Below are 21,187 nucleotides of genomic sequence, written 5' to 3'. Positions count from 1 at the left end.
TCAAAGTCACAGAACATATAGAAAGGCATGGTTTAATAGAACAAAGTCAGCATGCCTTTACCCAAGGCAAGTCTTGCCTCACAAATCTGCTTCACTTTTTTTGAAGGAGTTAGTAAACATGTAGATAAAGATGAACTGGTAGATATAGTGTATTTGGATTTTCAGAAGGCATTTGACGAAGTTCTTCATGAGGCTTTTTGTTACGCCTGTTGCTCGTAGACAGCTGCGACCGTTGTTCACCTCTTGCTCACCTCTTGCCTCACTGCACTGACTCCATTGGGAAGACTTGTGGCCTCCGCCAGCTATCACCGGCCTGTCCGCCCCTGTTCCTGGGCCTCCCTGGACAGTGTAGACGCTACCGACCACCATCTTACCCTTGGAACTCCTTAGGCGCGCGCTTCCGGGTCAGTCTTATGCACATCATGGCGGGAACCTCAGGGGCATTGCCCCCCCTGGATGATGTCATTCTCTGTGGACTCTTATGCCGGCTGGCCCTGTCTGCCTACGACTTGGCAATGAGTTCCCTCATTGATGAATCAGCTTCGCTCACTATGGACCTTTCGTTCCAGCTCCTGCTTTCTCAGTGTGAGATGTCCCGGGTACCCGCTCCTCGGGGGCCCTTTCCTCGTCTCTGGCTATCCACTCCTCGGAGGGCCTTGCACCTAGGACCGCTGTCTGCCCCATTCCCCGGGGCCCCCTCTGGAACCATCTCTACTTCCACTGTGAGTACTTCGCTTTCGGACCATTACCGTACTCTCTCTCCTGAGGAACCCTCATTGGTGTACCCTGCTCTGCGGACCACTACTGTATCGTTTCTACTGAGGAACCCTCTTCGGTGTACCTTGCTCTGCAGACCACTACAGTATCATCTCTACTGAGGACCCTCACCGGTGTACCCTGCTCTGCGAATCATTGCCATAATATCTCTACAGAGGAATCCTCTCTTGGGCATACCCCACTCCACAGACCCTGTGGCACCTCTGTGTCTGTATCACTTTCTTGCTACACTCCCTGCTCTGCGGGCAGTGCCTCTCTCTGCTCTCTCTCCAATACCTGCTGTCCTGCACACCCAGCTGAGACCTCGCCTACCGACGGTGAGGCTCACGGGGATCCTCCCCATGGGTGGTATCATCTCTCACCTCGGCCCACAAATCCTAACAGATTGCCAAGTCCATGGACCCGGCACAGGTCTCGGTGCTCCAGGCCATCCCTGGCCTGGCCCAGCGAATTACAGAACAGCAAAAGATTCTGGAGATTTTGGTTAGCACCATAAATCAATTGAATAATCGGCTGGACTCCGCTTCGATGCCTGCCAAGCCAAATCCAGCTTCACATGCGTCACCATTCCGGCCTACAGTGCCCTTGTCGGCACTTCCTCATTTGGCAGGTGACCCCTTGTTGAGTAGGGGCTTTTTGAACCAGTGCAACATGCACTTTTCTTTACAACCTGCCTGTTTCCCTGATGTAGTTTCAAAGACTACATACGTCCTGTCCCTCCTGGATGGAAAACCTCTTTGGGAGCGAATGGATCCGATCCTCCACGACCTGCCAGGCTTCCTCGCCCTTTTCGCTCTGTATTCGATGACCCAGGTCGAAAGGCCATCTCCGGGTCTACGCTCCTGCATCTGCAACAAGGTTCCAGATTTCTGACCGATTATGTAATCGAGTGTAGGATTCTCTCGTCTGAATTGCACTGTGCCCTGGGCTGCCTGCGTGCGATATTCCTCGAAGGTTTGAGCCCTCGTATCAAGGACGAATTAGCAGCAGGAGAACTCCCTGAGACATTGGATTCTCTTATAGACCTCACCAGTCACATTGACCGCCGTCTTCATGAGCGTTTGCATGAGGCTAGAGGATCCAAGAGGATGGCTTCAGGTGCTCCTCGTATTCGCCCAACCTCTTCCACCCAGACTGCTACTACACACAGCACCGAGGAAAAGGAACCGATGCAAATGGGTCGTAGCCATCTATCCTCAAAGGAAAAGCGTCGTCATCAAAGATATGGCCTTTGCATGTATTGTGGTCAAACGGGTCATGCAGTACCATCCTGTCCACTCTGTCCGGGAAACTCCCAGGCCTAGGTTCTGGTTTTAAGGTTTTAATTATCCAAAGACAACGTCAAACCTTTTCCACTGCAAAAAAATCAGAAGAACCAGGGGTCACGATTTAAAACTCCAGGGAGGAAGACTCAGAACCAATGGTCAGGAAGTATTTCTTCACGGAGAGGGTGGTGGATGCTTGGAACGCCCTTCCAGAGAAAGTGGTGAAGACCAAAACTGTGAAGGATTTCAAAGGGGCGTGGGATAAATACTGTGGATCCATAAAGTCTAGAGGAAGTGAATGAAGAGAAGAGGCATGGGGGGTGGCTTGAGGGAATGATGGCTACTACCTGGAGATGAATATCCTTATTCAATAATGTGACTCCAACATGGATCTATGCTTCAACGGCAAGAGGAAATGTGGAAAAAAGAATTTGCAACCACATAAAAGCAGAGGCGTAGCTCGCTTGTTATGGCGGTTACTACCCCAAACCAAAAAATACCTGATACTTCACTTTCAATGCAAATCCAGCATAACTCTCTGTTTCAACGGCAGGGGAGGAAATTTGACAATTCACGCATATTCAGCATAGCCCTCTGCTTCAACGGCAGGGGAGCAAGTCTGATATTTCACTTCAATGCAAAGCCAGCATGGCTCTCTGCTTCAACGGCAGGGGAGCAAGTCTGATACTTCACTTCAATGCAAAGCCAGCATGGCTCTCTGCTTCAACGACAGGGGAGAATGAAGAAAGGTTGATCTATATTCAGGCAACAATCAACAAGGACTGAATTACACAGTCTGAATAAACAGATAAGCATGGGTGTAGCTTGCTTATTGCGGTGGTTAATACCCCTAACTAAATTAAGCTATTTCACTTAGATGCAGTTCAACACTGCTCTCTAGATTTATGGTGGGGGTGGAAGGGAAATAGAATTAAAAAAAGGTTATTAAGAGCCAAGAGAAACAGATAAATATGTGAGGAAAAAAAAAAGTGTGAAAGCTTGCTGGGCAGACTGGATGGGCCGTTTGGTCTTCTTCTGCCGTCATTTCTATGTTTCTATGTTTCTGCTGGAGGACTTCTACTAGGCCTGACCTCATCCTCTCCTCCGCTCCCTCTGCCTGTCTCAATTAACACGGACGCTCTGGAATTTCACACCTGACATTGGTGGAATCCGGGACCAGTGGAAATTTTATCCTAAAACTAGTGGAACACCTTCGAATTCCCATCGTCCGTACACCAACGCTATTACTGCTCTCCTTCATTCATGGCGAACCGTTGCCAGCGAAGTTATTTTCTCCACGGTCCCCATCTGACTCCACACTGGATCCTCTGCACATGGAGACCATCTCCTTTCTGGTACTGGACAAGGCTGTACATCCTGTGGTCCTCGGACTGCCATGGTTAAAATTTCACACGCCGCAATTCGATTGGAGAACTCTACAATTGTCCCAATGGGGCAACTCCTGCCATAAAAAGTGCTTGGAGGTCGTATCTCTGATCCCTTGCCTAGCTACTACGACGTCCCTTCTGGGTCTCCCGCCGCAGTACTCCTTCCTCCTTTGCGGATGTGTTTTCAAAGAAAGCTGCAGACACCCTACCTCTTCACCTCTCATTTGATTGTGCTATAAACTTATAGTCTAACACTGAGCCTCCCCGAGGAAGGGTCTACCCACTTTCACTAGCAGAGACAAAAGCCATGTCTGAATATATACAAGAAAATTTGGCAAAAGGCTTCATTCGGCCTTCCAAATCTCCCGCTGGAGCAGGATTCTTTTTTGTGAGGAAAAAGGATGGCTCCCTCCGGCCGTGTATAGATTACCGTGGCTTAAACGAGATTACCCAGAAGGACCATTACTCTTTGCCATTAATCTCTGAACTTTTTGACAGGCTCCAGGGGGCCAAGATATTTACCAAATTAGCCCTCAGGGGAGCTTACAATTTGGTCAGGAGACGCCAGGGCGACGAATGTAAAACTGCATTTAACACCCACGACGGCCGTTTTGAGTACCGGGTAATGCCGTTTGGCCTCTGCAACTCACCAGCGATATTCCAGAATATGATGAATGAGATCTTCAGAGACATGCTGTACAGTTGTGTCGTGGTCTACCTCTATGACATCCTGGTATTTTCACAAGACATATTTGGATGACTGGCTCCTAGAAGCCCCGACAAAGGAAGGTCTTCAGGAATATTTGAACAAAGATGTAGAGACTCATGTCAACTTTAAGAAGTCAGTCTTGGAACTCTCTCAGCACCTGCAATTCATTGGAGCCATTATAGATTCAGCACACATGCAAGTATTCTTTCCTGTGGACAGAGCAGCTGCATTGAGCAAGCTTGCCAAATCATTACCAACTGCTCCGACCATAATAGCATACTGTTTTCTAGTGCTTCTGGCTCACTTGGCAGCAGCATTCCACATAGTCCCTCTGACATGTTTACACATGCATTGCCTGCAGTGGTGTCTATGGACCCAATGAAATCGATTTCTACAGTCCTTCCACATATCTAACCATCTCACTCAGATTTTGAAATCCATCACTGGTTACAACCAACAGTACATCAAGAAGGGCTGCCACTTTCAACCAGTTCCTTACCAAGTTGTACTAGTCATGGATGCCTCCACTCTGGAGTGGGGAGCTCACACGAGTCCCTACAACACTCAAGGTATCTGGTCTCTTTAATGCTGTCTTTAGATCAGTCTTCTGAACTCACAGCAATGCGCTACACACCTTTACTCATAACCTCCAAGAGAAGGACATCATGATTCAGATGGGCAATCAAGTTGCCATGTTTTACATAAACAGGAAGGAACTGGATCTTGGATCCTTTGCCAGGAGACCCTATGCTAATTGCAGTGGGCAATAGAGAACAGGGTCATGCTTGAAGCTACTTATTTTCCTAGTACAGTAAATACACTAGCAGATCACCTCAGAAGAATGTTCCGTCCACACAAGTAGTCACTGCAACAGTCCATAGCCAACTATTCAAATTTTGGAGTCAGCCTTGGATCGATCTTTTCACATCTGAATAGAACCAGAAGTTAGATCATTTGTGCTCCATTCTACCCAGTGTAATCCGATGTTCAAGATGCCTTCCTGCTTCCTTGGGACAAAGACTTTATGTATGCTTTTCCTCCTATACCACTTATAGCGAAACTCATGTGGGTCCAAGCTGCCATGATTCTGATCACACCAATGTGGCCAAGACTAGTATGGTATGCATATCTAGTTCAACTTTCCGTAAGACTTCCCATACATTTAAGAAACTAACATATGTTATCTTAGGAAGAATGCTCTCAATCTCATGGCATGGATGTTGAGCGCTCAGTCTTAGCACCCTGTGCTTTACCAGAACCAATTCAAACCACATTCCTCTCAGCGAGGAAGCAGTCTACAAGATGCAGTTGATTCTTCAAATGGAAAAGATATTTGAACTGGTATGCTTCTCACAATCGAGACTCAATCACTTGTGAACCAAAACACTTATGGATACTCCAATCCACATCTGCCAGGTGTGGATTGGAGTATCCCTTCTGTGAAATCTATGAGAAGTATAGAGAGAGTGAATGCTCTTCAAGGGGCTTTGCTCAAACAAATGATAATGGAATCCACGAGAGAGGGTGTGATACTCGATATAGTGCTTACTGATGGTTATAATGTCTCTAATGTTCAGGTAGGAAATCACCCGAGCACCAGTGATCATCAGATGGTATGATTCAATTTTGCAAATTGAAGACCTGAGTTTTGAATTTCAAAAATACAGACTTTGTTGAAATGGGGGTATACCTGGAGGAAGAACTGGAAGACTGGGGAAAAAATGGGTGAAGTGAAACAATGGGCCAAGTTAAAAGGAGCTATTACAAAGGCAACAACTCTATATGTTTGAAAAGTAAACGAGTAAGAGGAAAAAGAAACCAATCTGGTTCTCTAAGGAAGTGGCTGAGAAAATAAAGGCAAAAAGAACATCATTCAAAAAGTATAAAGGATACCAAAAAAGGAACACAGAGAAGAATATCTGTTAAAACTGAGGGAGACAAAGAAAGAATTAAGGAAAGCAAAAGGTCAAGCAGAAGAAAGGATGGCCAAAGAGGTAAAGCAAGGAGACAAAACATTTTTCAGATATATTAGTGAAAGAAGAATGATCAGAAATGGAATAGTGAAATTGAAAGGTGACAAGGAGCAATGTGTGGAGAGTAAAGAAGAAATGGCAGAAATATTAAACTATTACTTCAGTTCCATATTCACTGTGGATCCCTAAAAGGCTAGAGAATGGGAATAAATTAAAAAGCTAAACTGGCACAGAGCAGCAGTTACTACCCTTAAGAGAAACATGGGGGTAACCTGCATGGAGCGGCAGTTTCTACCTTGGGAAGCTTGCTGGGCAGACTAGATGGACCATTTTGGTCTTTTTCTGCTATCATTACTATGTTACTATTTTACTAAAGAAGACCCTGGAGAAGGCCCGTTGCTGATTAACAAGACTGTAGATGGGGATGGAGTAGACGAAACTCTGTTTACAGAAGAGAATGTATGGGAGGAGCTAGGCAAACTGAAAACGGACAAGGCCATGGGGCCGGATGAATACACCCTAGGATACTGAGAGAGCTCAGAGATGGTGGGTCCGCTGAAGGATCTGTTCAGTAGATGCCTGGAAATGTGAGTGGTGCTGTGGGATTGGAGAAGAGATGGTGGTGGTCCCACTTCACAAGAGTGGTAGCAGAAAGGAGGCTGGAAACTAATAGGCTGGTTAGCCTCGCCTCAATGGTAGGAAAATTAATGGAGACACTGAAGGAAAGGATAGTGAACTACCTACAATCCTGTGAGTTGCTGGACCTGAGGCAGCATGGATTCACTAGAGGAATGTCCTGTCAGACAAATCTGATTGATTTTTTTGATTGGGTGCCTAGAGAGCACTTGATGTGATCTGTTTGGATTTCAGCAAAGCTTTTGATACGGTCCATAAAAGAGGCTTGTGAATAAAATGAGAAATTTGGGAGTGAGCACCAAGGTGGTGGTGTGGATTCCAAACTGGTTGACTGATAGGAGATAGTGTATTTTGAGGATATCTGATCAAGAGCAGAGGTACAAGTATTCATAAGACTAAGGAGGTAATTGTCAAAGGAATAAATGTATATCATCAACAATTTTCAAAAGATCATTTATGTGCTTAAAGTGCATTTAACATATAAAACTATTACCTGCTTAATGTTTAGTGACATCAAATTACATATAGTAAATTTATTTGATAAAGATGAGGATACTTGGTGACTTCTCCATTGTCTAGCTCAGGGGCATTAACTGGAGGAAAATCCTCCTGAATCATCTTAATTTTTGCTTCAAAAGCATTTGCAGAAGTCTTTGCTGAAAGAGGAATTCTCCAGACAATAGCACATTAAGGGCCTGATTTATTAAGGCTTTTCTCCCATTGGGAAAAATGCTTAGTAAATGAGGCTCTAAGTTTGTGATATTTCTGTATGCAGTGTAATTTTAGAATATTTTAGGTACTGAAAGTGAAGATTGATTAGTTGGTATAAATATAAAGGCTCTCATCTTTTGGAATAAATAATTGCCATCTGTAGTGTCATCCTTTTTATTCTGTTTTGGTAAAATATATTTTTATGGTTTGTTAGCAATGCTTTAACAGCTTATCTCAAAAAATAATTTTATCTCCTGGGTGCTATTCTGTATGCTTATGAGATGTTTCCAGTAGCTGAAACATATGCACTGCTTTTTAGAAGAAATATTCCAAGAAAATTTGTCTGGTGATTGTCAGTAACAAAATGTTTTGTACAACAGTATACATACCTGTGGAATTTTTATTAGCTGAAATGTGCTTTTTTTTTTTTCCTTCTCTCCTTTTTAAGAAACATTGCGACAGACAGAAATCTAACTTGCGAATCCGCTTCAGGCCTTCGCTTTTCCAGCATGTTGGCTTGCATTCCTCTCTAGCAGGAAAAATCCAGAAGCTTACAGTAAGTAACTGAAGGCCCTCTTTATGTCTCTTCATCTAAAAATGGTTTTATTACCATAAATCTACAATTAATCATAGCCAGGATAAATATTTGCTTCAAGCATGTGCAGTACTATTGACTAATGCATTTTTTGACCCCAACAATTTTAATTCCTTTTCAGCAAAACATATATAAGACCTAGTTTTTCAAATTCTAATTTCTCACCACCAAGTTGCTCCCTAGTGCTGTTTCTCACTTACCAGTTCCTTTCTAATGCTACTGAAAAAAATTAGAACAGTTCTTTGAGGAAAGCACCAAGGAGGGTGCAGTGAAGGGCAGATTTGCCATTAGGCAGTGTAGCTAAGGCCCAGGGGTGTCATGCTCTTGTGCCCCAGACTTCCTTCTCCTTTGTCACTCCAGTCCTGTCTGACAGCTGCAGGGCTGGGAAGTACTGCCTGTGATCCCCCACCTTCCTCTGGCCCCTGGTGACCAGTGGCGCAAGTTCAACCCATGAAAAGATGAGGCCTGATGACGTGCCAACCACTCACAGCATATTTGGACATCATGCATAGCCACCCACAACAGACCCCTTGCACTTCTGCATGTGATAGAGGCAGATCCACAGCAGCAGAGATATTTGTGAATCAGTAAGCAGGCATGAATTAGCCATGATGGGTGGGTGACATCAGATCGTGCTAACAAAGATCCAGCTCTCAGAGCTCAGTAAAGACTTTACTGAGCATGCATGGGAATTCCTGTAAGCAGGATGCTTTATCAACTCCTCAATCATGCTTCATCCAAATGATGGCACAGACATGTTCCAATCTCCCTCTACAATTTGTTTTCTGGCTCTTTAATTGGCCTGGTTTTTCTGCCTTGTTGAATCGGTTTTTTTTTTTCCAAACCTCTTTCTCATCAACTCCTTCACAGAATTTTTCAGTTCTGTACAAAAAAATATTCCAAGGACCTGAATACACATCGCACCGACGTTCGTCGGGTTCTCCAGCACCTAAGAGAACACCGCCTATTTGCAAAACTAGAAGAGTGTTTCTTTGAGCAGGAGTCCCTGCCTTTTTTGGGCTTCATCGTGTCCACCACCGGCTTCCGAATGGACCCAGGCAAGTTAACCAGCATCCGGGAGTGGCCGCAGCCTGTGGGACTTCGTTCACTACAACGGTTTCTTGGCTTCGCCAATTTCTACAGGAATTTCATTCACCATTACTTTCATATCGTAGCACCCTTAACGACGTTAACTAAGAAAGGGGCAGATACTAAGCATTGGCCCGCTGAAACTCCCCCGCGCGCGTGCCTAGGGAGAGCCCCAACGCTGTCTGGGAGGAGGACGACGTTGCATCATGCGGCAGGCCGCAATCGGGACCATGCCGCAGAGGGGACCACGCTGCACCGGGCGAATGGAGCAGGGAGGGGGAACTGGTCGAGGACTACCATGGACAGGTGCCGCAACAGATGATGCAGAAAAATTGCTCTCTAGTTCTGAAGGACCTATAAGTTTCTGCTCCTATAAGCCCCGTGTTCTTTTTTTTGTTATTAAGGCATCCTGATGAGAGAATTTTTGCTCTTGTAGTGCTGTTTCCATTATTTTTCGAGTGTAATTTTTCTTCTCCCAGGACAAGCAGGAGGATGGTAGTCCTCACAGATGGGTGATATCATCAGATGGAGCCCTGTCACGGAACACTTGTCAAAGTTTCTAGAACTTTGACTGGCACACTGAGCATGCCCAGCTTGCCACTAACCCTGTGGCCACACGGGGTCCCCCTTCAGTCTCTCTTTTTCCTTGCAGTAATTGCCTCACAGTTATTGGAGCTCTCTGAGATTTTCCTCACACTTTTTTCCTCACGGAAAAATTTTGAAGTTTTCTTCATTCTTTACCCCGTCACAGGGATCCCTCATCGTGCTTCGACTCCTCCATTCGGTGAGGTTTTTTTTGCAATCAAACGGTTGGTTCCCGTTTTTCACCTCATGGTGACCTACAACCACCGACCGCACGCCGCCTATTTTTAACAATGGCGACGGGTTTTAGGAAGTGTCCCGAGTGCCCATGGACAATGTCCATAACTGACCTGCACAACATGTGCGTCCTATGCCACAGGGCAGGTCGCACAGTCTGTCATGCACTTCAGGGCGAAGGTCCGAAGACTTGAGCCAAGCCCTTCTTCTCGCTGAAATAGCAGCTGCAGATACCCTGGTTGCAGTGTCAAAGATATCGTAAGTTGATCTTATCTCATGCTTGCCTGCCTCAAAACCCTTGTTTACTAGAGTTTGGAGCTGATCTTGAAATTGTTGAGGCAGGGAGTCTGTTAGGTCTTGTATCTGCTTAAATAAGACCCTGTTGTATTGGGTCATATAAGGCTGATAAGTGGCGATTCGAGAAATGAGCATTGAGCCCTGGAAGACCCTGTGATCAATGGCATCTAGAAATGTTTGCTCCTTGCTTGGGGGAAAAGAAGAGTGAGGTTTTGATCTCTTTGCCCTCTTCTGTGCAGATTCCACAACAGAGTGGTGATCCAATTGAGATTTTTGAAAACCTGGGGCTGACTGTACCAAATAAATGGTGTCTGCCTTCCTGTTGACTGGAGCAACAGACCCAGGGTGTTCCCAGTTCTTTTTGAGGAGATCGAGAAGAACTTGGTGAATAGGGATGGAGGTTATTTCCTTGGGGGCATCCAGGAATTGTAACAGCTCCATCATTTGATGCCTGTCATCGTGTTCGGTCTGTAATTGGAAAGGAACCAATTCAGACATCTCCTTCACAAAGTTTATGAAGGAAAGGCCCTCTGGAGGAGAATGCTTTCTGCTTTCGGTGGGAGAAGGTGGTGAAGGCAGGTCATCGGTGTCTGGTGAAGAATTATCTGTCCAGGTATCGTAGGGATTGGCATCTGCCCCTCTAGCTCTAGGGGGACAGGACGGTGGAATCCCTGAAGGTCCTGGTCTAGGCTCCGAAGGAATAATTGGAAGCACCAAAGAAGGCATCCAAGGCACTGGTGCAGGCATCAATGAATGAATCGATGGTGCCGGACGCATAGGCATCGATGGATGTATCGGCATCGGTAGGACTCCTGATGGAAGGATGCGGAATGGTGTTTCTCCTCCCAATGACAAGGTAAGTGGAGAGGGCACCAGAGCCACCGGTGACCCGGGATCCATCGGTAGAAAAGTGGCGATAAGCGCTTCCATCCTCGAGAGCAGCGGTGCCAACGCTGCCGGAATCGGATCGATAGTCTGTTCCATGATCGGTACCGTGTCGGTGCCGGAGGAACTTGGAGTCGATGCATCACCTTGTCGATGGCCTCCTGAACCAGCCAGTCCAGTTCTTCTCAGAGACCTGGAGCAAGCAGCCCCGGCTCCAGAACAGAAAGGCATAGCCAGAGGGACCACCGTTAAAGGCGGAGTCGAGGCTCCCAATCCCCTTTCAAGTGAGGGTTGCCAAAAAGGTCGGTGCCTTTTCTGGACAGGGTTTCTTTGATGGCGGCTCAGACGATGGCGAGGTCGATGATTTCGCTCCCTTGATGGTCCAAGACTTCCGATGTCGGTGGCGATGTTTTTCTCTACAATCCCCTTGGTCCTGATGGGGAGTAGAGGTGGTTGAAGGCTGAGAAGTCGATGCCGGACGGTCACCGGTTGGTGGTCGATACTGGCGCGAAGTTGACGGTGCCGGTTCTGATGACGTCGATGCAATTGAAGACGTCAGGGTTTGAGCACGGAAGAGAAGTTCCATCTTCTCCATTCTGGCCATGCGACCTTTTGGTGTCATGAGGGCACATTTGGTGCAGATCAGGACATCATGCTCACATCAGAGACACATTACACAGACCTTATGAGGGTCTGTAATGGACATGGTGCGATTGCAGTCCGGGCACCAACGGAACCCAGACGCCATGGCCATGAAAAATTTGAGCCGCGGTACAGTCGACGGCCAGTAGGCTGCGAGGGCCAAACTCAACGGGAATTGACCGAAAACGTGAAAAAACTTACCTGAGTACCGCGGATTCAAAAATTCGAAGGAGGGACCCCTATGGGGTAAATTAACTTTAAATAATTCCGTGAGGAAAATTCCTGTCAGGAATCTCTGTGAAGCTCCTTAACCACGTGGCTACTGCTGCGCAGAAAAAAGAAGACTGAAGGGGGACCCCTGCTGGCTGCAGGGTTAGTGCCATGCTGGGCATTGTCCAGTAGGGGGCCAGTCAAAATTCTAGAAACTTTGACAAAAGTGTTCTGTGATTGGGCTCCATCCTGTGATGTCACCCATATGTGAGGACTACCATCCTGCTTGTCCTGTGAGAACTGTAATTTCTCCTCCTTTGAGTGTCTTATGAGGATTTAGTCTTTTGGAGGAAGAATCTTCTCCATTTAAAGGAGAAGACTTCATGCTTCAATATCTAATAGCAAGGGGAAACATCCTCCCATAAGGCCCTCAATTCAAGAAGTCATGAGAGAGCCCTAAACATCTAAGACAGAGGTCATGTAGGTCTTGAATACCCATTTTGTGCTTACATTCAGCACATAATATAAAAAGTTTTCTTTTGCTCTCGGAAACTTACCTGCATGGTGACAATTTAAATAGCGGACACTGTTTTTTTGGTTTACAAAAAACGAGAAAAAAAAAAAGGTAAAAATACGAACAAAAGAAAGCAGAGTTGCTTACCTGTAACATGTTCTCCCAGGACAGCAGGATGTTAGTTCTCACAGATGGGTGACATCATCAGATGGAACCCTGTCATGGAACACTTTTGTCAAAGTTTCTGTGGGCACACAGGGTCCCCCTTCAGTCTCGTTTTATAGGAAAGTACGAGCGAAAAATAAAATAAGAAAACAAAAACATACCCAACTCCGCGGGGGGGGGGGGGGGGGGGGGGGGGGGCGGATGGGTTTTGTGAGGCTATCCTGCAGTCTGTCCTGGGAGAACACATGTTACAGGTAAACAACTCTGCTTTCTCCCAGGACAAGCAGGATGGTAATCCTCACAGATGGGTGAATAGCAAGCTACAGGCTGCTCCCAAAATAAACTAGGCAACTAGCATCCAACCATGTGCAACAGGCACAACAACTGGAGTGCTGTTGGCAACAGTGGGGCAGACACATTGGCCCTAGGTAGGAAGAGTTGGGTTCCTACACTGGAAACAAATTACGTAGGACAGACTGGCCAAAGACGCTGTCTTGTCTACCATTCTGGTCCAGACAGTAATGGGCTGCGAAGGTGTGTCAGCAACAGGCACTGATTGAAAGTGTGCTACTGATGCTGACATGGCCCGTACAGAGTGCGCCTTTACTCGTCCCTTGAGCAGAAGGCCTGCTTGCTGGTAGCAGAAAGTGATACAGTCCGCCAACCAGTTAGTCAGAGTCTGCTTGCCCACCGCAACCCCAAGTCTATTCTTATCAAAGGAGACGAAGAGTTGGGTGGACTACCTGTGGTCTAAATAAAAAGCGAGCGCACGCTTACAGTCCAAGGAATGTAGAGCCCTCTCACCTGGATGAGAGTGTGGTCTCAGGAAAAAGGTGGGCAGTATAATAGACTGATTTAGGTGGAAGTCAGTCACTACTTTCAGCAAAAACTTAGGGTGAGTGCGCAGTACCACCTTGTCATGGAGGAACCTTGTGTATGGCGAATAGGACACGAGGGCCTGCAGCTGACTCTTCAAGTGGATGTAATCGCCACCAGGAAAAGGACTTTCCAGGTGAGGTGTTTTAGCTCGCAGGAGTGTAGGGGCTGTAACGGAGGCCGCATGAGCCGTGCCAGCACAATTTTGAGGTCCCAGGCCACAACAGGAGGGAGTAGTGGAGACTTTAGCTGTAGTAAGTCTCTCATGAAGCAGCCTACCAGGGGTTGTGCTGTTACCAGAGCATCCTCTATTCCTTGATGGTAAGCTGCTATGGCACTCAAGTGCACCCGGACAGAGGTGGTTTGGAGACCAGACTACGAGAGGTGCCAGAGGTAGTCCAGGAGCTTTGGTGTGGGACAGGAGAAGGGGTCAAGACCTTCTTGCGTGCACCATGAGGAGAATCTCTTCCACTTTGACTGATAAGACTTCCGCATAGAAGGCTTTCATGAAGCTACAAGGACCTGTGAAACATTAGTAGAAAAGTCGAGGGATCGTAGAACTAACCTTTCAACTTCCATGGACAGGGACTGGCGGTTCAGATGGCACAGTATTCCCTGCTCCTGTGTGATGAGGTCGGGGGCTGTGCCCAGGCAAATGGGCTCCTGGACAGAGAGGTCGTGGAGTATGGAAAACCAGATTTGTCGTGGCCAGTGTGGGGCTATGAGGATCATTGAGTCTCGGTCCTGTTGTAGCTTCACGAGAGTCTTGCTGATGAGCAGTATCGGAGGGTACGCATATAGTAGACCCGTACTCCAGAAGTGGGCGAAGGCGTCCCGAGCTGCTGTCCTTTGGTCCCTGTGTAGGAAGCAGAATTGTTCCACTTTGTGGTTGTGATAGGACACAAAGAGATCGATGTCCGGCTGATCCTACCAGTGGAAGATCCTGCTGGCTACAGAGGGATGTAGGGACCACTCGTGGGGTTGGAAAGTCTGGCTGAGGCGGTCTGCCATCACATTCTCTGTGCCCGCCAGGTAGGTGGCTCGCGCAGTAGCATGGAATGCGACAGGGCCCAGGCCCATACCTGCGCTGCCTCTTGGCAGAGCAGGTAAGAGCCTGTGCTCCCCTGCTTGTTCAGGTACCACATGGCTACCTGGTTGTCCGTCTGGATCAAAATGACCTTGTTGGACAGGCAGTCCTGGAATGCATATAGGGCATACTGCATTGCTCGGAGTTCCAGGAAATTGATCTGGCAGGATGCTTCGGCTCTGGACCACAGATTTATTTATTTATTTATTTATTTATTTTTAATTTTTATATACCGAAGTTCTTGTGGGAATTGCAAATCACTCCGGTTTACATAAAACGATGAACTGCCCAACAGCGGATGGGGGCTTTACATAGAACTGTAGAACATAAGGAACAATAAAACCGGATGTCAATTTAACATAGTAATAATAAATATAATATAATATAATATGTACATACAATTTAACTATTTAACGTAGTAGAGATGACCTGTCAAATCTACCATATAGATACAATAAGAGTAATATAGTGAACTTATGGATTCAAAAATTGATTGAGCAGTTGTGGAGTCCTGATAGTAGGAATTGGTGAGATGTCGATAATTTAGGGATACTATTTATTATACTATTGTATGGAGCACATACAAGCCTCCAACTTTCACATAGCCCCTCCTTCTCAATCCTTCTAACCTCGCAACATAGTCCCTCAAATGGCCCCATTTTTCACAATTCCAATTCTTCAACATAATACACCACCCAAAAGAATTTCTTTCCGACATGCCCAACAACACAACCTTAAATCCCTCTCTTCAACTCTGATCACTCCTTCCACACAACTTCTAGGCCTCACCCTTTTCTCTTTAAGCCTTTTCAATGCTCAATCTCTAACGAAGAAGTCTGTAATCTTAAATGACTACCTCATCGACGTGAAACCGGAGATATGTGCAATCACTGAAACTTGGTTAAAACCATCAGACACAGCAATAATTAATCAACTACCTACAGAGGCTTACGACTTCTTCTCGCTTCCGCGTCATAAAAAAAAAAAGGGAGGAGGTATTCTTTTAGCAACTAAAAAGGACCTCAGATTCTCTCTACATCAATCCAATTCCAATTCAAAACTTGAATTCGGCTTCTTCACCTCAGACAAGCTCCAAATCCTTCTCGTATATGCTCCCCCAGGACTCTTGGAATCAGATGCTTCACCACTGGTCGAACTAACTTTGACTCACCAGCTATCATTCTAGGTGATTTCAACATGCACGTTGATAACCCTACCCTATCACCTAACTGTGAAATACTACTCACAGCCTTCACAGCGCTAGGCTTCACTCAATTAGTTAACAAACCTACCCACAAAGCCGGCCACACACTAGACCTGATCTTCGTTAACGCTGCAATCAAGCCCGCATCTATCCCAAATTGCACAAAGGTCCTGTGGTCAGATCACTACCTCATAACAACTTCATTCTCTATAAAAGATACCAACCCGGCTTGCATTCCTTCGCCCTCCTTCAATTACAGGAAAACTTGCTCCCCAGAAGACCTTAACAATCACCTTTCACCACTACTCCACCAACTGGACCTTACAGATCCGAACGCAGCACTTCGATCATGGAATACAATCACCGAAACTATAGCTAACAAGCTATGCCCTCCTATTACAAAAAAACCACACCAGAATTCCTCCAAAAGACAGCCATGGTTCTCTTTAGAACTAAGAAAGCTCAAACTCCAACTAAGACAAAATGAGGCTAAATGGCGCAAAAACCCAGGAACCAACACCCTTTCAATCTACAAATCATCTCTGCACCAATACAAATCAAGCACCCTAAGATCCAAGAGGGACTACTACGCCTCGAAGATACACAACCTTGTATTCGATGCCAAAGCCCTCTTCAGCTATGTAGCCAACCTCACACAATTAAACCAACCAGAGATTGCTCATGACCAAGCTCAATCGAAAGCGGAAGAATTAGCTCTATTCTTCAGCAACAAAATCAATACTCTTCTATCGCAGCTCCCCATGAACCCCACTGTTCCACTAACCACTCCTCAACCTGCAATCAACTACACTCGGTTAGAAGAACTTGACACAACTTCATCCACTGAGATCCAAGGAATTCTAAGGAAAATGAAACCTTCCTCTCACCCTTCGGATCACATCCCAGCCAAACTACTACTATCAATTCCAGAATCTATCTCCAAAACCCTGGCAGATATCATAAATTGCTCCCTTACACAAGGAATCTACCCTGACAACCTCAAACTTGCCTCACTCAAACCCCTTCTCAAAAAACCAAATCTCGACCCAAACGATTCTAACAACTTTAGACCGATAGCCAACCTCCCATTCATAGCCAAGATAATGGAAAAATTGGTAAACTCACGACTCTCAAACTACATTGAAGATAATAACCTTCTATTCCCATCACAATACGGATTCCGTAAAACCTTAAGCACGGAAGCCCTCCTCATCTCTATGACTGACCACATCATCCTAGGCTTAGACAAAGGACAAGCCTTCCTTCTGATACTACTCGACCTTTCGTCTGCATTTGATACGGTCAATCACTCCCTTCTCATTAACCAACTAACAGCCATAGGTATCTCAGGCACTGCCCTATCATGGTTCAGAACCTTCCTCAGCAACAGAGGATATAAGGTTAAGATTCATAATAAAGAATCCTCTCTTCACCCCGCGTCAGTAGGAGTCCCTCAGGGCTCATCCCTGTCTCCTACCTTGTTCAACATTTATCTGTTACCCTTATGTAAACTTCTCACCGACCTCAATCTCAAACACTTCCTCTATGCAGACGATATTCAGGTCTTGATCCCCATCGAAGAGTCACTCGCAAAAACACTGTCTCACTGGGAAACCTGCCTCCAAAACATCAAACAGCTTCTCACAAGTCTCAACCTGATACTAAATTCATCAAAAACGGAACTTCTACTCATCACACCAGAAAACAGCTCCCTCACACACACTCATCCCACCGTACCAAATACTACACAAGTAAGAGACCTAGGAGTTCTAATTGACAATCACCTAAACCTGAAAGCTAACATCAACAAAACCACCAGAGACTGCTTTTATAAGCTCCAAGTGCTGAAAAGAATACGACCTCTCTTCCACACACATGACTTTAGAACGATTCTACAATCAATCATTTTCGCAAAGCTGGACTATTGTAACACCATCTTGCTTGGTCTCCCCTCATCACACACCAAACCATTGCAAATGGTCCAAAATGCCTCCGCCCGTATACTCACTAACACCAGGAGAAGAGAACACATAACCCCAATCCTGATGGACCTTCATTGGCTGCCCATACACTTCAGAATAATCTACAAGGCCATTCTCACCATTTTCAAAAACATCCATCAATTAGCTCCAATCGATCTCCATTTCCCCCTCCGATTACACCATTCAACAAGACCGACAAGAGATGCTTACAAAGGATCACTTCAAGTACCCCCAGCCAAAACTACCAGACACATCACGCTTAGAGATCGGGCATTCTCCACAGCCGGTCCAACTTTATGGAACTCCATTCCCCCGGATCTTAGAATGGAACCCAGCATCTCAACATTCAAGAAAAAACTCAAGACGTGGCTATTCACGCAGGCATTTCCTAACTCCAACATTATTTAACTCATCAATCAACACGCTCCGCTAATAATAACATTAATAGCCACCTCTTACAATGTTATTTATACAATGCTAATTATACATATATATAATCATCTGATCTTCATTTTCCTTCTCTCTCCAAGTTATTGATTTCCTTGTTATATGTAACTGCTTTTCTGCACTTTTGTTCATATTGTAAAGTTTTATTATTATTGCACCCCTGTTTCTTGTGAACCAGCATGATGGGACTTTCGTCCTGAATGTTGGTATATAAAAAAACTTAAATAAATAAATATTATTTAGGAAGTCCTCTTGTCTAAGTATCATTGAGAATCTGGGAAGGCTTGTTGGAAAAGCCAGGTCTTCAGTCTTTTTTTGAACTCTTGATGACTGGGTTCTAGTCTTAGATCTGGGGGGAGAGCGTTCCACTGGTGGGGTCCAGCTGAAGATAATGCTCGTTTGCTCAATGCTGATTTTACTTGTGGGACATGCAGTGTTCCTTTGTGTGCGCTTCTAATTGGTCTGGAAGATGTATGCGGTTGAAGTTGAGTGCTTAGCATGATAGGAGCCAGATTGTATATTGCTTTGTGTACTATTGTGAGTATCTTATAGAGTATCCTATATTTGATGGGAAGCCAATGTAAGTTATGAAGGATTGGGGTGATATGGTCTTTTTTGTTAGAACTTGTGAGGATTCTAGCAGCGGAATTCTGTACCATCTGTAATGGTTTGATGGTGTTGAAGGGTAGACCTAGCAGAAGGGAGTTGCAATAGTCGAGCTTTGATAGTATGATGGATTGCAGTACGAGCCTGAAGTCCGAGAAGTAGAGGAGGGGTTTAAGTTTTTTAAGGACTTGCAGTTTGTAAAAGCAGTCCTTAGTGGTAGTGTTTACGAACTTTTTTAGGTTTAGATGGTTGTCTAGCCAGGCTCCAAGGTCTCTGACGTCGGGTGAGAACTTGCTATTTGAGTTATGAGAGAGTTTTGATGAGATTGTAAGGGGATCCTGGGAGACAATGAGCATTTCGGTTTTATTGTCATTCAATATTAGGTTGAGGTTTGAGAGAATGTTTTTAATCGGCTGTAGGCATTCGTTCCAGTATGTGATGGTTTTTTCAAGGGATTCTGAGATCGGGAGAAGGATTTGTATGTCGTCTGCATAGAGGTAGTGTGTAAGCTTGAGGTTTGAGAGTAGGTGGCAGAGAGGGAGGAGGTAGATATTGAAGAGGGTGGGTGAAAGTGAGGAACCTTGTGGGACTCCTAGATCTGTGAGGACTGGATGCGATTCTTTGTTGTTTATTCTAACTTTGTAGAATCTGTTGCTTAAGAAGGACTGGAACCATCTTAGAGCTGTGCCTTTGATCCCTATATTGGCAAGTTGGTCTATAAGTATCGTGTGTTTTACCGTGTCAAACGCAGCAGAAAGATCAAGAAGAACAAGCAGGTACGATTGTTTTTTCTCCAGGTTAATGAGGATGGTGTCAGTGAGAGATAGTAATAGAGATTCGGTGTTTAGGCGTTTTCGGAAACCATATTGAGCCGGGGATAGAATATTATGATCTTCCAGGTATTCTGACAGTTGCTTGTTGACAATTTTCTCCATCAGTTTGGCAATGAGTGGTAAGTTAGCGATAGGTCGAAAGTTAGCTGGGTCCGATGGAGAGGCGTTTGGTTTTTTTAGTAGTGGTTTGAGGATTGCCAATTTTAACTGGTTGGGAACTAGACCTTGAGAAAGGGATGAGTTAATAATTTCTGCCATTGGTTTTGAGATGGTGTTTGGTATGGCTATGAGGAGATTAGTTGGTAATGGGTCTGATGGATGGGAGGATGGTTTGAGTTTCTTGAGTGTATTTTCTATCTCCAGTGAAGAAGTGAGCTCGAATGAGTCCAGGCATGTGTTTTGTTGCGGCAGGGCTGTTAGGTGGTATGTTTGGGTGGAGCTGTTGGTTGTGATTGAATGTGTAAGGTTGGTGATTTTTGTCTTAAAGTAGTCGGCGAGTTCGTTTGCTTTGTTGAGAGCTTGGTGGTCTGGGATGGTGGGAGGAGATGGTTTGGTTAGAGAGGAGACATATGAGAAAAGAGCCTTTGAGTCGAAAATGAAGTTGTGTATTTTTTTTGCGTAGAATTCTCTCTTTGTTCTAAGGATAGTATTCCTGTAAGTGTTGAGGAGGGATTTGTAGATGGCATGTGTCGAAGTGGTTGGGTTTTTTCTCCAGCTTTGTTCATTTTTTCTTAGCGATTGCTTTAGTGATTTAAGTTCTGGGGTAAACCAGGGTTTTCTATTGTCTAATGTGGGTTGTATGGTTTTGGTTGAAGTTGGGCAGATTTGATCTGCGATTTTATTGTTGATAGTGATCCATGAGGTGGTTGCAGTTATTGCGTCTGTAAGGTCTAGTTGGTTTAGTGCTTCGGACATCTTTTCGCTGAGTGTGTCTGGAGAGCATGGTTTCCTGAAGTGGATGGTGGATTTGGTAGCGACTTGAGGTGGTGGGTTGTTGTGCGGATGACTCTGTGGTCAGACCAGGGAACTGGAGAACAAGTGGGGTTGGTGTGAATGGTAAAGGGTTCGTTAATGAAAATAAGGTCCAAAGTATGGCCTGCCTTGTGGGTAGGACTGTTGATGATTTGCGTAAAGCCCAAATGGTTGAGTGAGGAGAGGACTGTTTGGCAGTTGATGGATTGTGTAGTAGCATCTACATGTAAATTAAAGTCTCCGAGGATTATTGCAGGTTTGTCTGTGTTTATATGTTTGGCTATAAGTTCGATCAGCGGTGAGGGATCCAATTCTAAGGTTCCTGGTGGGGCGTAAACTAATGCTAGTTGGATTTGTTCTGATTTAAAGAGGGAGAATTCTATTTTGGTGGAGGTGTTTGTAAGTTGTAAAGTTATACTTAGACCTTTTTTTGCTGCAAGGAGGAGTCCTCCACCTCTTTTTTTGGGCCTGGGGACAGAGAATAGGTCGTAGGATTGCATGGGAA

General features: G+C 45.3%; 1 protein-coding gene across 3 annotated transcripts in view; it reads left to right on the top strand.

The window, feature by feature from the left end:
* The window catches only part of MGAT4A (alpha-1,3-mannosyl-glycoprotein 4-beta-N-acetylglucosaminyltransferase A), a 359,679-nt gene that overhangs the window by 167,311 nt on the left and 171,181 nt on the right, over window positions 1-21,187 (top strand). For 2 of the 3 annotated variants that reach the window (XM_029604767.1, XM_029604769.1), the window contains exon 10: window positions 7,908-8,015. The exons of the other annotated variant lie outside the window; for it this stretch is intronic. In XM_029604767.1, the coding sequence (XP_029460627.1) occupies window positions 7,908-8,015 (108 nt within the window). The remainder of the gene's footprint in view (window positions 1-7,907; window positions 8,016-21,187) is intronic. 3 annotated transcript variants of the gene reach the window in all.

The sequence above is a fragment of the Rhinatrema bivittatum genome, chromosome 5 (genome assembly GCF_901001135.1).
Source record: "Rhinatrema bivittatum chromosome 5, aRhiBiv1.1, whole genome shotgun sequence".
Lineage (NCBI taxonomy): Eukaryota > Metazoa > Chordata > Amphibia > Gymnophiona > Rhinatrematidae > Rhinatrema > Rhinatrema bivittatum.
Note: the sequence above shows the minus strand (reverse complement) of the source record. Positions and strands in the feature narration are given on the sequence as shown.